The 14223-nt window shown below is 42.2% G+C and overlaps 1 protein-coding gene and 1 long non-coding RNA gene across 4 annotated transcripts; one reads left to right on the top strand and one right to left on the bottom strand.

Annotated features, from left to right (window-relative positions):
• The first annotated feature begins 725 nt into the window (after positions 1-725).
• LOC147438496 (uncharacterized) lies at positions 726-3375 on the top strand. Of its 3 annotated transcripts, XM_086484118.1 has the most exons (4): positions 726-2050; positions 2187-2336; positions 2559-2634; positions 3235-3375. In XM_086484118.1, the coding sequence occupies exons 1-4, from the start codon at positions 1911-1913 to the stop codon at positions 3373-3375; spliced, it is 507 nt and encodes a 168-aa protein (XP_086340244.1). In that variant the 5' UTR covers positions 726-1910. The 3 variants fall into 3 exon arrangements, 1 of the variants encoding a protein (XP_086340244.1); XR_015184448.1 differs by lacking the exon at positions 3235-3375 and having other exon boundaries at positions 1913-2050; positions 2203-2336; positions 2559-2816; XR_015184447.1 differs by lacking the exons at positions 2187-2336; positions 3235-3375 and having other exon boundaries at positions 1913-2050; positions 2559-2816.
• A 9318-nt stretch (positions 3376-12693) lies between these two features.
• LOC147438495 (uncharacterized) lies at positions 12694-13623 on the bottom strand. Its single transcript, XR_015184446.1, has 2 exons — positions 12827-13623; positions 12694-12733 (listed from the first exon to the last, which is right to left on the bottom strand). It is a non-coding gene; the product is annotated as an uncharacterized LOC147438495 (long non-coding RNA).
• Between the last annotated feature and the right edge of the window lie 600 nt (positions 13624-14223).

The raw sequence follows: 14223 nt of genomic DNA, 5'->3' as shown, positions 1-14223 counted from the left end.
CAAATTGGGAGTGGGTTCATTCCTCGCTTGGGGCTCAAAAAAATTTGCCTCTAAATTGGCTCCTTTGGCCCACATGTCTCCCTCTCTATCTTGATGTCCCCTCTTATTTAACCACTTTCATTGCAAATGAAATGTATAGCCTCGTACATATCATAGCACTTGCTTTGCAGTCTCATAGACTTCCTACATATCTCTTCACTAAGTAGACTGAAAACTACACCATCATAAGCAAATTGGACCTGAGACACAGATTTGCTAATTGTTGTGCAAAAAATTTCCTATGAAGAGGGTAAAGAGCACAATAAAGAGATGGATTTTCTTATCAAAATCAAGTCCCTGTGAAGTCAATTGATTAAAAAGTACATTGAAGGCATTCAAGTGCTCAGAAATCGTGTCATCTTCTTTCATATAAAGCTGAAGAGCTTCTTCATCAAGTACACCTTGTTGCGTAGCTGGTCCCATAAGGCTTTAGTAGTAGCTTCACCCACTATGGTGAAGTACACATACTCTACAAGTTGTAGATGCATAGTGGACTTAGCTTCGGCATCAAGCATCTTCCACTCACATCTTTATAATTATTGCCTTCTTGGCATTTAAAGATTGGCCCAATTGACCCTTTTGTATTAGCACATGATGGATTTTATCTTTTCATATCGAAAATTCATGCCATCAAACTTTCTTGTAAATGTCATTTTCAGAAGAAGATATCATATTTGCGAGATTTGATCACCATGATGAGAATGCCAAAAACTATGGCGAGAAATTTGGCAAAATTTCAAGAGGCTCTCCTTTGTAATAAGAGCAAACTCAGGAAAAATACGTCTCAATTGGAATAAAGTCCTCGGTTAGAACACTAAAACATGTGGTGTTGATGCAGATACTCTATCTCGAGCGCTGTGTTTAGGAAACCAACCCCTTGAGAGACCCCAAGGAGAGCCAAAAAATATGCTCCCACTCAAAAAATCACTCACTATAAGTGTCATCAATCCATAGGCGTGTAGTGATGGTAGGCTACCAAGAATGGGCTATCGATGTCTAGGGTATCAAGGGAGTTGGGATGTTGAGTCTTTGTCGGAATGATGTCGAAAGAGCTAAAGCCAAGGGACTTCGAAGCTGAGCTGTTGTCGAGAAAATTGATGCCAAAGTTGAGGAAGCCGGTGTCGAACATGCCGGTGCAAAGCCACCGATACAAAGCTTTGGGTACAAAACCAATGATGCCCAAGGATGCTGACGAAGGGCGGTGTGCATGGGCAAGGTGTCATATAAATCTTGGTACATACCTGAGAGTCTGTTGTGGAGAAGAGAAGTTGGGCTATCGATGTGTGTGTGTGTGTGTGTGTGTACAGTGTGTGCACACAATGAAACACAAAACTTATATGTTTAAGATCCAAGATCCATGAGGGGTGTGTATGTGTGCGTGTGTACGTGCACGCGCATACACACAATGAAACAAAAAACTTCTCCCTTTGAGCTCTCCAAGATCTGTGAGCTACTCCAATTGAATTTGCTAAGGTGGCCTTTGGAGCTCCCTTCACCCTTCAATTTATTTCATAGAAGCCTTAAATATGTCCCTGCAATCTTTTTTCCATTTCTTTTAGGAGGTATCTTGGGTGATGCCTGGGGGGTTGAAATGCAAAGAAAGGGAGTGCAAAGAGATTTTTTCGCATTGCTTGCAGTTGGCACGTGGCGAAGAGAGAGAGAGAGAGGAAGAGAGTATTTTCGGGGTTTGGGGCCCAAGCGAAGGCTCTGTTTGTCTCAAGCTCGTTTGGAACGAAGGAGCCAAGTGGGAAGCAGTTGGAGGATGGGAGAAGCGGAGCGGGGTCGATGACGACAGGCTAGCGTAGGACATCCCCTCGTCATTGCATTGCTCTCTCTCTCTCTCTCTCTCTCTCTCTCTCTCTCTGCCTCCAATGGTTCCTCTAACTGCAGGGGCCACAAGATTCTCTAGCCTTCAGAGTGCGTTGGAATCGTGCTCAGCTATACAGGAGAGATGCGCAGGCCATCCCCTCGACCACTTTGATGTCTTATCCACCGCGCGCACGAACCTCAGGTAGTGCGTACATCAAAAGATTTAAAGAGCATTGATTTCTCGAATTGTGTGTGTGTGAGTGAGAGAGAGAGAGATGGAATGGCGAGGTGAGCTGGGAGAGCAAGTGAGGCTGCGCGAGGTTTCCATCAATGTGCAGAGTTGGGATTGCACAGAGGGTAGCTGCAGATGGGCGATGGAGGTTTGGAGAGCGTGGGAGCTGGGGCAGAAGGTTAAGACTTTGCATTCTAAAAAGTGAGAGAGCGAATCTCCTGCTCCAATTAATTAATGAAATGCAAGATAGACCCAGGTATAATTTACTCGGTTGAAGCTTTTTTCAACCTTCCCAAAACCAAAGACACCAAGACTTTGATAAAGTTAATCCAAAAGCTTCAAGAAGGCATTTTAATTTTGTTTTTTGGAGAACTCTTTTATTTCTAAAGTTTCAAATTCACATTTGTTTCCAAGCTTCTTTTCTCTTATTTTCCAAAGCAATGCACCTTAGCTTATCTAAGGTTCAAGATTGTGATAGGGCCTTCTCCATGGTGGCACTTCGGATCGAGCCCCTGGTGATGGGGACTATGGGCCCCGCCCAATCGGCAATTATGGTATGTACTGAGGGGTTATTGATATTTGGATTCCTTTTCTGCAGGGTGGCTCCCTTAATAGCCGATGTTACTTTGTGGGTTATAGTTGGTTGCTAGTCTGTTGATGCCCTGGCTCGAGGGTGAGCAGGGTCTGTAATGTATTTTTTTGGGATTATTATCAATATATCACTCACTATTGTGAGTTTTGCAAAAAAAAAAAAAAAAGATTCCCCCAAAAGCTTCGAGTTATGATTTCTTTTTCGTATGCGAATCCGGTTCTGTGAGCTCTTTCATCTCCTCAAAAGCTAAGGTCTTTGCACACGCGAGGTGAGGGGAGGGTGTTGGGAAGCCAGGGCCATGCCATCTTCATGTTTTAATACTAGTTGAAGTGGGAAGTGGTGTATGTCCATGTGTGCATGTGGGAAGGGGAAGAAGAGAAGAGGACAATCATTGGGAAAAAACCACACTAAGATGGAGGAGAGTGTGTTCTCCTTATTGCATATCTATTATATATATATATATATTAAAAAGACAGCATTGAACTCCACGTGGCTGCAAATGCTTGTAGCCACCATGAGCCCAATCTTGCAGTCGCTTAGACACCCTTAGGTTGCCATGTAGGATGGAAAACTTGCAGTCTCTTACAGACAGTCCCTCAAGTTTCCATGCAGGATGGATGGGGGCCACCCACTCGCATTGTCTCGATTGCAAATTTGCATGTTGAACTACAAGAGCCATCTTGGGTTGTGGATGCACCCTTGAATAAAGGGAATCATTATAGCCTATGGGGGCTGCGACACACAGGTCGTACGAAGAGGGTACTTAACCCCAACCGAGCTCACTGCCCCTATTTGAGCAATTGTGCGGCTTTTCTCTCACCGTCATGTTGCCCCCTCACCCTCCCATCTGCTCTGCTCCCCTACAAGCATATGTTCTTTGCTCCTTGCTCCCATTTATGCTCCCCCTTTATATCAATCCATTTGTTGCTCTCCCGACGTTGTCGATATAGTTTATGGCCATCTGGTCTGACCAAAGGCGCAGAGGTGTGTGTGTGTGTGTGTGTGTGTGTGTGTGTGTGTAGCTGTTAAACTAAATAAATAACACACCAATTGAACAAGATGTTCAAAAAGACAACTGGCTAAAGATGTCAAGGCAAAGATATGTACAGAAACAATTCAGTCTTTGAATCAAAACTGTACAGTATAGTAAGAATGAAGTATCATTCCAAAGGAATTTGTACAAAGGTATCAAAAACTATCCCAATTGCAGCATCAAATGCTTCCAACGTCGGACTGCAAGAGCTAAACCTCTTTAAGCCAAGATAGAATTCTCACCTGCATCCATATAGTCAAGACAACATATATGTTAGACTTGGCTACGTATGGCAGGCTTCAAAGAATCTATCAGTTGTTATCCATGTCAAGCTTAAAAAATTAGACTAGCTACTGTCCTGCATATTTAAAATCTCGAGGATTTTTATTATTTTTTTGCTAGAGTTGCTCATATATCTAGCACTAATAATGTACAAAATGTCAACTAATCCATATCATTGTATGTAGAAAGCTTAGTTAAGTAGTTTTTATCCTAAAAATGTGTTCCAATGTCGAGCCCTTCAAAGCCAGAAACAACTAGGATTATCATTTGACCAAGCTAGCCTTATCCAGAGACTAGGTAAAAACCAGAAGAGTGTATTATAGATCACGCCCGCCAGATCTTAGTAGAATCTGTAATAGGCATGTTTACCCAAGAGCATATATTAACGTATCCAAAAATAATCATCAGTAGCAGTTTAATTGTCCAAGTACTTCCAGCATTGTCATATTTCCCATTTCGGTAGCAAAACCAGTAGTGCTACCAAGCTTTCAACATCAGATTAACTAAGGTTATCAAAGTAGGATCCAGTAAAAAACCAGTCAAAAAGCACAGCAGTAGATCAAAGTAGGATCCAGTATGCAATACTCAAAACAGCAACCATAAAGTAAGCTCGAGTAACTGCCAAAACTTTAAAATATCGAGCAACACTTGTATCGGGAATCTACTTGTATTTGCTGTACTTCAGCCCAGTAGCATAGGATCAGTTAGTACCAGAAAAAGAAGCCAAAAAGCCCATTATATACTGATGTGAACCAATCTGAACAAGAAATGGCATAAAAAACCAGTGTACCCTATGCAATGTTCCTTTAGATTAAGCCTGAATATCTAACTTGCAAGTATGACCATCTAATGATGTGAACCAATCTGAACCAAAAAATGGCATAAAAAAACCAGTGTACCCTATTGCAATGTTCCTTTAGATTAAGCCTGAATATGTAACTTGCAAGTATGACTAGCTAGTCCAGGCCCATTACAAGCTGCCCCCCTTTTTTTTACACATAACTAACATGTAGAGAGGCTAAACTGCATTCCATATGTGGTCATAAATGTACCAGAAAATGGCAGCCAAAATATGGCAACATTTCAGTATATGGTAGCATTTCAGTAACCAGAACAAACTATGCATAGCCAGCACCACCACCAGGCAATCAGCCCATATACTTACCTTTTGGTTCTTTAAAAAAAAAAAGTGTTAGATGTCATATTCTTGCTCAGTAGTAGCAGAGGATCAGTCAAGAAGCCAAACAACAATCTATACTGATGTGAATTATACCAGGATTATACCAGAAATTTTGAGACCAAAAAACCAGCTGGTGGCGAGTAACTAGGCATTAAAGTCAGTTAGTGGGCAAGATTTTTACAGATTTCTACATTCAGTGAGTAGGACTGGAAGCCAGCAAGAAAATAATCATATTCTTTTATTATGCCAAGGTAAAAAAACCTATCCTCACCAGTATCATTACCAAAGTTTATCCATAACCAGCACCATCACCAGGTTTCAGTCAGTATCAGATAAAGAATCCCAAACCAGTACTATCACCAAAATTTTATGCATACCCAACACCATGTCAACTTTTATGCAGTCAGTACCAGTCAAGCATCCAAAGAAAAAAGCTCCTTTGCCAATGTGAGAAGATAAAAGAATCCAAAAAGACTAGTCTTTCAATAAGGTTTTTATTAAATTCCTATTTTATAGTCAAATATCAGAGCGTGGATTTGAAGTTATGAGATTTAACAAAACCTGTGAGTAGTCGCCATGCGAAGTAGATTTCCAAGCAGCTAAGGAAGACCAAGCCTAAGTGAGGGGAGAAAACACCCTCACCTTTTGTAGTGGAGGAAGCAGGGATGCACTTCGACAGATGCTCATAAGAGGTGGTGCCGCGGCCGCCTAGCCTTGATGAATGTGCGAGGTAATCCAGGTAGGATTCTATTCATGAGTGGGAGGTAGGGAAGCCCAGGCATGCAACTTTCCATGAGAGCGGGGCAGTGATACAGTATGAAAGTCGCGACACCATGATAAAAACCTAAGTGGAGACAGTGAACTCGACAGCTGCCCAGGATTTTGAGGGGCCAGACAATAGGTTTTAGCTTAAAAACTAAGACTGGTAGGAGGTAGATTAGGGGACAATATCCATAGGGTAGCCAACACAAGATGTTTGGGAAGGCTTTAATTTTATGGTAAACTCTAATATCAACCAATGTGATAACAAATCAAGCATTTGTACAGCACAGGGTAATCCCTTACCCGAACAACTCAATTTAACTCTTTGAACTAGACAGTGATTCGGAGTATAGTCTATCACCCCCTCCAGATGAGGTGCTAGAGCCACCATAGCCCCAAGGCAGTAATTTAACAAGTAAAACATAAGGTAAAATCCCCTGAATCCACAATAGAACATTAACCGAGCCCCATAGATGCTATCTAGGTCAGAAGTCATGACCAAGTGTGTGTGTGTGTGTGTGTGCATAGCTATGGTCAGCTGTTGTGACATAGTGTGTGTGTGTGTGTGTGTGTGTGTGTGTGTGTGTGTGTGTGTGTGTGTGTGAGAGAGAGAGAGAGAGAGAGAGAGAGAGAGAGAGAGAGAGAGAGAGAGATCGGGGTTGATGGCACCTTGATCGATCCCTGCCTTTCGACGATAGAGAGAAGACTCCAGAAAATGCATCATACATATATCACAAGGCATGGTTACTTTCCTTAAATTTCGTCCCAAGTCATGAACAAGCTTGCGTAACTGGTAATGCATTGTTCGTGCATGTGTGTGTGTGTGTGTGTGTGTGTGTGTGTGTGTGTGTGTGTGAGAGAGAGAGAGAGAGAGAGAGAGAGAGAGAGAGAGAGAGAGAGAGAGTCACACTCCATGTGGCCATGGTGCACATCTACCATGTCGAGCTGCTATACAGCAGCCATCCCTAGACGCACTACCTTCCCTACAAGGAGCTCTAGAACAGGAGTACCTCCAATACCTCTTCTCCTCCTACGGGACGAACTTAATTAACCTATGTTTTCTACTTTTTTGAATTAAGAGAAAGATCTACTTTCTTTTTTAATTGAAGGGTTTATAAGCCTATAATTTTAGGGTTTTTTTAGCATTGTCGAATTTTGAGCTCCGTGGTGCTACCAACAACCATCTTAGAGAGAGAGAGAGAAGGGAGGGGGGGGATGTGAAAGGGCCATTCTAATTTGTAATAAGTAAAAACTCATGGACTAATGGCTTCATGAGACCTTGAGTGCAGGTATACCTAGCTATGCATTTGCTACCCTGGTGCCACCTCATGCATGTGCATGGGTTGTAGGCCTTATTGGACCTCATCTTGCAGATTGAGTAGTGCACGCATGGATGATAGCAACAACCTTTATTGGACCTCATCTTGCAGATTGAGTAGTGCACGCATGGATGATAGTAGCAGCTTGAAGTGCATCAATTGCCTATGATAGCAACCTAAAGCGTTGGACGGTACTCATGTTGCCAAAACTTTGCGTTTCAGGCTGTGGTGTTTTTGGGGGGGGGGGGAGAGAGAGAGAGAGAGAGAGAGAGAGAGAGAGAGAGAGAGAGGTCACAGGTAGCACAGAGCAAGAACAACTCAACGTGATTGCAAACCTGCAAAGAATGTTAAACTCTTCTGGTACACTTTGACTACATGTAACATGGCATTGATGCTATCTCAAGTCACGAGCTAAAAATACAAGTTGGAAATTGAATCATAGCATTGGCCTATGAGCTTAGAGTGGATTTTGTAATGTGTGTGTGTGTGGGTGAGAGAGAGAGAGAGAGAGAGAGAGAGAGATTGTTGAAACTCTCAATGGACTATTTTTAGCACAAGCTTCACCAAAGCCTCCACCAAATTTGTACGTATTAATAACATAGGGAATGTGCGTTGGTGGCAAGTGGAGAGTGGTAGTGGACTATGAAGTAGGTTGCAAGAGCAAAAGATCCAACAAAATTCTTGCAAGTGCAACATTGTGAATGGATATTACACTTCTTTGCCTGTCTTTTGGAAGAATACGGAACCCTTCAAATCTTTTTTTTTTTTTTGTTTGGCCATACAATCGTGAGTAAGATCCTTCTATCAACACAAAAGAATGTGCATAAATCCCCAAGCACAGTCAGGGCCTTGAGGAGTCAACACATACAGGGCCTTCAAATCCCAACATTGAGCACATTGTGCATAGAGATTATGTATAGTGTATTAAGCACATCATGAGCCTATGTGCAACACCCAACATCAATTCGACAGGGCTCGTGAAATTTTCACTCGTTGAAAACCAGATCTTTTGCTTACACCCCCAATTTGGAAAAAAAAGTTGTGCCATGAAGTGATTTTGAGAAAGACCTAGGAGAGTAAATTAAGAGAGATCACAAACAAGATTTAAATTATTCATCTCTGCAAACAAAGAGAATCTCTTCTACACAATACGATGGCTCATTGTGGACAATTGAGGTATGAATATTGGAGTCATCCTTGATACCTTAGAATCATGCATGCAAGTGTCCAAGATAGAGAATTTCGATTTAAAAAGAATTTGACAAAGATTGCAAATGTAATGGAATCTATACAGATTCTATCCATCGAAGACTTAGCTTACTTTCTCAATTATTATTTGTCCCTACAATCTTTTTTATGGGAATCAGAGGAGATGCTCCGGTTGATCTAAATGAAAAAGGGAAAGTTGGGGGGGGGGGGGGGGGGGGGGAGTTGTCTCACTGAATGTACAAAAGCAAAAGAAAATGAAAGAGGGCTATGTCGTGCGAGGGCACGTGTGTAGGCACCCGAACATGGAGGGAACGCACGTGCAAGAGCAAGTCGTCAATGGATTTTTTTAATATATAAAGTAATTAAGGTTTTGTAGGCCCGAAAGCAACGCAACGCTACGCTACGTTGGGCAGTGCATGGATAGGGAATGAGCACGAGGGAATAAGACAGGATGATAGAGTCAGCGTCTGTAGTCGTTGCAAACTTGCAACAACAGTGAGACCTGCGGGGTAGGACAGGTGGAGTCAAGGCATGGGGGAGGAGGCCAAATTTTCTCTCTTTCTGTCTCTTGTATTTTCACTTTATGGGTGTGTTGTCTGTCTTCATTGCGCAACAAAAAGTGGCGATGGCTGGGTGTGAATGACAGATGGACGATGGAGAAAAATTGGAGGCGATGAGGAGGAGTTGGAGGGGTCCAGGGCGAGAATGTAGAGGTAGAATGGAAGGGGCACATAGTAGGAAAAGCAGGAGCATATCGCTGAGGAGCATAAGCCAATTGCAAGCTATGAATGGATGTGCATGCCAGTACCTTCACGAAAGAGATGGTGGCCCATGAGCAGCAGAGTTGACGACTGCGCATTCCATGTTTGTTTTCCAGGGGAAGCGGATCCGTTGCTACGAACACCACCAAGAACATTAGGGACAGTCCATGGAAAAATGGTGCAATGGTGCAGTGGGCGCAGGTCGGCAGGGGTGAGGGCGGATGCAACATGGGAACTAGCTAAGACTGAAATTTTCCTTTCGTGAAGGCAAGGCGGAGAGAATCTTCGTGATTAATTAATTAACAAAGTGTAGAATAGGCCTGTAGGTGTCCAAAACGTTCTTTTTTAGTCTTATTAGGAAGAATCAACTTAGATTCCCACGGCGAGTTGAGAAGAAAAGGGTGGTTGAAGGAAAGAAAAAAAGTAAAGCATTGCCAGCACGTGAGAGAGAGAGAGAGAGAGAGAGAGAGAGAGAGAGATGAATTTCTATTGCCAGGGCAGTGTTTGTCTTTCTCTTGTTGCTCTAATGGTGCAATTGATGTCCTGAGGTGTGTACTGCCAAAGTGACTCAAACTATTGCAACCATGGACAACAATTGTTGGGTGTCGAGGTGAGGGCAGACGACAATGGTAAGTTCGGATAGACGACAGATCATGGGAACAACTGCTTGTGTGGTGGCGAAGCTTATAAAAGTTTACGTAGAGAATCTTTGTAACAAATTAATTAATGGAACCTGGAATAATGTATGTTATCTTTACAAAGGCTCCATGCAAGAGACAATGCTCGGGCTTACTACCTGCCAATCACAACGAATCATTTGCAGTAAGCCACTCAACCCTACAAGCTATCGTCGTCGGGAAGCCCTACTAGCTTAAGTTTGGTAAAACGATGTGCAACAAGTGACAAAATCACAAGGCCTGCCTACAAGATAAAAGATAAGCAAAAGCAAATATATGAGAAGTGCATAATGTAAAACATGAGCAAGTATATGAAGTGTATGCAATGGCTAGAAAATTTGTATAGAGAATAGCGTTTACCAACAAGTGATAAAACCACAAGGCCTGTCCTTGGAGAATATCTTCTAAAAGAGGACGAAACAACATCCGAAAAAATTTAGAGAAAATTACTAAAATACCCTTGTAATTTGTGGAAGTTTCCAAAATACCCCTCAAATTTCAAAAATTCCCAATATACCCCTATTATATTGGCCAAAAATTTCCCAAATGCCTCGACTTTGTTTCCAAATTTCCCTAATTAACCTTGCAAACATCTCTTAAAACATTTCTTTTTGCAACTCCTTGTAGGAAGAGTGGTTCTCATCAAAAGAAGACGATACCACTAGGATTTTAGATGGTAATTGAGCTTTTTCATATGAAATTGTTCGTTGTTTTGAATGTATATGGCTCTATTTGTGAGCTTATCGGTGAAAAATTGTCTAAAATGCCAAAAGATAGATCTCCATTGTGATAAACATTACACTATGCAAAAATTGGGACAATTCCATCCCAAAATGATGCAAGGGTATATTGGAACTTTTTGAAATTTCAAGGTTATTTTCAAAATTTCTACTAATTTTATGAGTATTTTGGTAATTTGCCCTTAATTTTAAGAGTAGGCAGTATGTTCTCCAACAATTTCAACTCTAAATGAAACAAGTGACATCTTGTCTACTCAAGCTAAGCTGTGGTGACGGCCATTGCTCATGATAGTGCATCTAGCTTTGCTTGGAAGGGATAGAATCTTCAAGAATACTATTGGTGAACTGAGGGCCTTGGACTAGGGTCCTGGTGGTGGAGCAAATCTGATTGTTGATTATGTTGGTGATGCCAATCCTTATTTATGAGAGCGTGAAGGTAGAGGAAGCTAATGCGAAGGACAGCACCGTGCCAAATCCCTCCAATGAGAACCAAGAGTTTTGAATAGTTCTCACAATTATTCAAGATGCCATTAAGAAAGACCCCAAACAAAATGAAGCACGCAATTGTGGGTATTTTTAAAGAGACTTACCAGTGAAGTGCACCACTACTGGAAATTAGGATATTAATATGGCTAGCCACGTGAGAAAGACGAACAACAACACTTCTGTTTGCAACATTGATAGACATGCATGGTTTGAAGACTTACTCGATCAAACTGATCACTCGATCCTCTCTGAGACAAAATCAAACATCGTCGTGCTGGCAGGAGGGCATCATTGTGTTGGATCCTCTCTGAAAGAAAGATGGGCATCATTGTGCTGGCAAAGGGAGATTGATGAATTTGAGACATGCACTGGGCACCCCAACACTTACGTGTCCATAAGTCAACACTCCAACAGATGGGCTTACTTCTAGAACACCAGAAAGCTCTAGATGAATTTGAGGCATGCCTTGGGCACCCCAGCACTTACGTGTCCCCATAAGTCAGCACTCCAACAAATGGGATTACTTTTACAACACCAGAAGGCTCTAGTTGTCCCTTATGCCATTCTCCAACCATGTCACATTTCATGATGAACATCTGGTCTATTTCCCTCATTTCAAACCCAAATTGTCCCAGTCAACATCAAACATGCTATCACCGTCCCTCTGAAACGAACACAACAATTGGGAAAGACCGACGAATTTGGAATCTAGACGCTGTAGCCACATGCATCTACAGAAATCAGCTACACAGGCGCCCACACACGTGCACCCGTCTTCGAACATACAGGCATGGTACCATTTGCTTTCATCTTGAAGATGGGAAAAATTCCTAGAGACTGAGCTGTTCGTTGAACTAAAAGATAAATGGGGCACCTATTTTCCCAAGTCACCAAGTCTAGGCTGTGAAAACTTATTGTGTCACCTTTAAAGCTACCAAAGTAGACATGCCTGTTGGAGATCTGCAACAATGTTGGACCTTAACTGGAAACATGCCTGTTGGAGATTTGCAACAATGTTACTGAGATAATAAATATCCAAGAGACTTGGAACTGCCACTGAAAACAAGGTTATCCTCTTCCAAAATGACCCACACACTTGCATCCATGCATACATACATATGCTCTCAAGAAAAGTCGATGACAGTGTTGGGGCGCACGGTCCACTACATAAACTTGGACACTGGCGTAGACCAGTCTAGAGAATCGAACTTTAGCAATACATTGAAGTGATTTGTACAAGAGAGATAATACTTCTACAATAACCTCATCCAACTTTCTATAATTTGAGATGTGTTGATGCCATGCTCCTTCACAAATCAGGTCACAGTTGGAGTTGTGGAATGAAAGGAAGGCTGGCACATTTGCCAAGCAAGTATTATATGTGTTTTCCCCAAGCATCTGGACAAGAAGGTTGCTGCTCTACATCTGGCCAAGCCTGGTACCACTACTATTGAGACAGACATACTTGATTTGATTAGAGTAGGGAAAGCTTAACCTTGAACAGATTCAAACTGCACCTGGCTTGCAACACTTGTGTGAGGGCTTTAGGATTGCAAAGATAGAGCACAGAGGTTGAGGAGGTTGGTGAACGTTAACTACAGAAAGAACCAACCTTCACCATAAAACCCTGGCTTAGCATGATTCTCGGCCAAATCAGGATGCAAATAAATATAAGCAAACTTATCAAACATATCTGAAAGCACACCTGCAGTGAGCATGGAGTACGAGCTCCAAGCTGTGCACAACAGTGATTTTGCATAGATGCAATTGAACTGCAAGTACTCAGAAGTGCAAGAGAATGAAAGCAGGACACGCAAAAAGAGTACATTCATCACCCAACACTAGTCGGAGATCAATACGCCTCTCTGACTTGGGTGTTGCCGCTGCTGCTACCTGCTTGCCTGCCCTGCTCACCTCTCTGCAGACAAATGGTCTCGTTGTGTATTTCAAAAACGCGTGACTGCTGTTGTTTCAAACTGCGCTTGCCTCGGTGCCCGCTTTAACGCGTTGCTGCCCCCCTTTACTGCCTGCAAACAAGCAAATTTGGAAGCAGGCTGCAGTTCGATCGCCAACATTTCCTCCACCTTTACACCCTCACAAAACAGAGGAGGGGGACCTTTCTCGCAGTGACGGTCCCTACCTGTGTCTCCCGCCTCTGCTATATGAATCTCACCTCTGGATTAGAAACTGTGAGAAAGAAAGAGAGAGAAAGAGAGAGCGCACAAAGCCTTCTCTCGCCAAAGGGAAATTTGTCCAAGAGGAAGACTCATGCTGGCTCATGGCGATTCTGATCGAGGCAACCCTCCCTTCGAAGTTGAAACGTGCTTCTATACTGCATTTCATTCTCTGTAGAGATGGTCAGGAGGGGCGATGCACGGATATTTTCAGACTTCAGGATGAAGTTTCAGATTTTGTTTTTCGGATCTTTATTGATTCCGGCTCCCATTTTCTTTTCAAAAATGGCTATCACCCACCCTATTACCACCTACCTTCCTCCCTCTAGTTGGCCGACACTAGCAAAGAATCAACTAGCCTTTCAAGTTTCTATGCCAAGTTCCAACACCTAATGAGTACAAGAGGTGACTCCCAAAATGAGCATTCACTTCATATTTTAACTCATGCAAACACCTAATAACTAGAGGACCTGACTTCCAAAATGAGCATTCACTTCATATTTCAAAACTCAAGACATGTTTATCATTAGATTTACACACTCTTCATTTAAATGAGTGTCCACTATCTTATTTCAACCAATGAACATTTTTGGCCTATCAAAAAATGCTTGAAAATACAACTCAACTTTTTTTTATATTTTAGTTAGCAAAAAGAGAAGGCATCTCTATAGCCTTTGCCCTTTGGGCAGGCCAAAAAGTACTAACTTTGCCATAAAATTGTTTCAGAGATTTTATACAGTAGTTTGCATCACACTCACAAGACCAATAAAGAAAACATTATGAATGGGAATATTACCAAAGGTAAAGCTGGTCACAGCTCAAGAAGAGCTAGTGATAATTTTGCAAGCCACCCTCAATGCTTGCTACACCCCACATTAGCGTTAAAAAAAAAAACCAGGCCATTTCCCCCTTCGCCTCCACACCAGTA

Source organism: Adiantum capillus-veneris, chromosome 16, assembly GCF_014529385.1.
Source record: "Adiantum capillus-veneris isolate H3 chromosome 16, ASM1452938v2, whole genome shotgun sequence".
NCBI lineage: Eukaryota > Viridiplantae > Streptophyta > Polypodiopsida > Polypodiales > Pteridaceae > Adiantum > Adiantum capillus-veneris.
The sequence above is the reverse complement of the archived record's forward strand: the minus strand, read 5'-3'. Positions and strand labels throughout refer to the sequence as shown.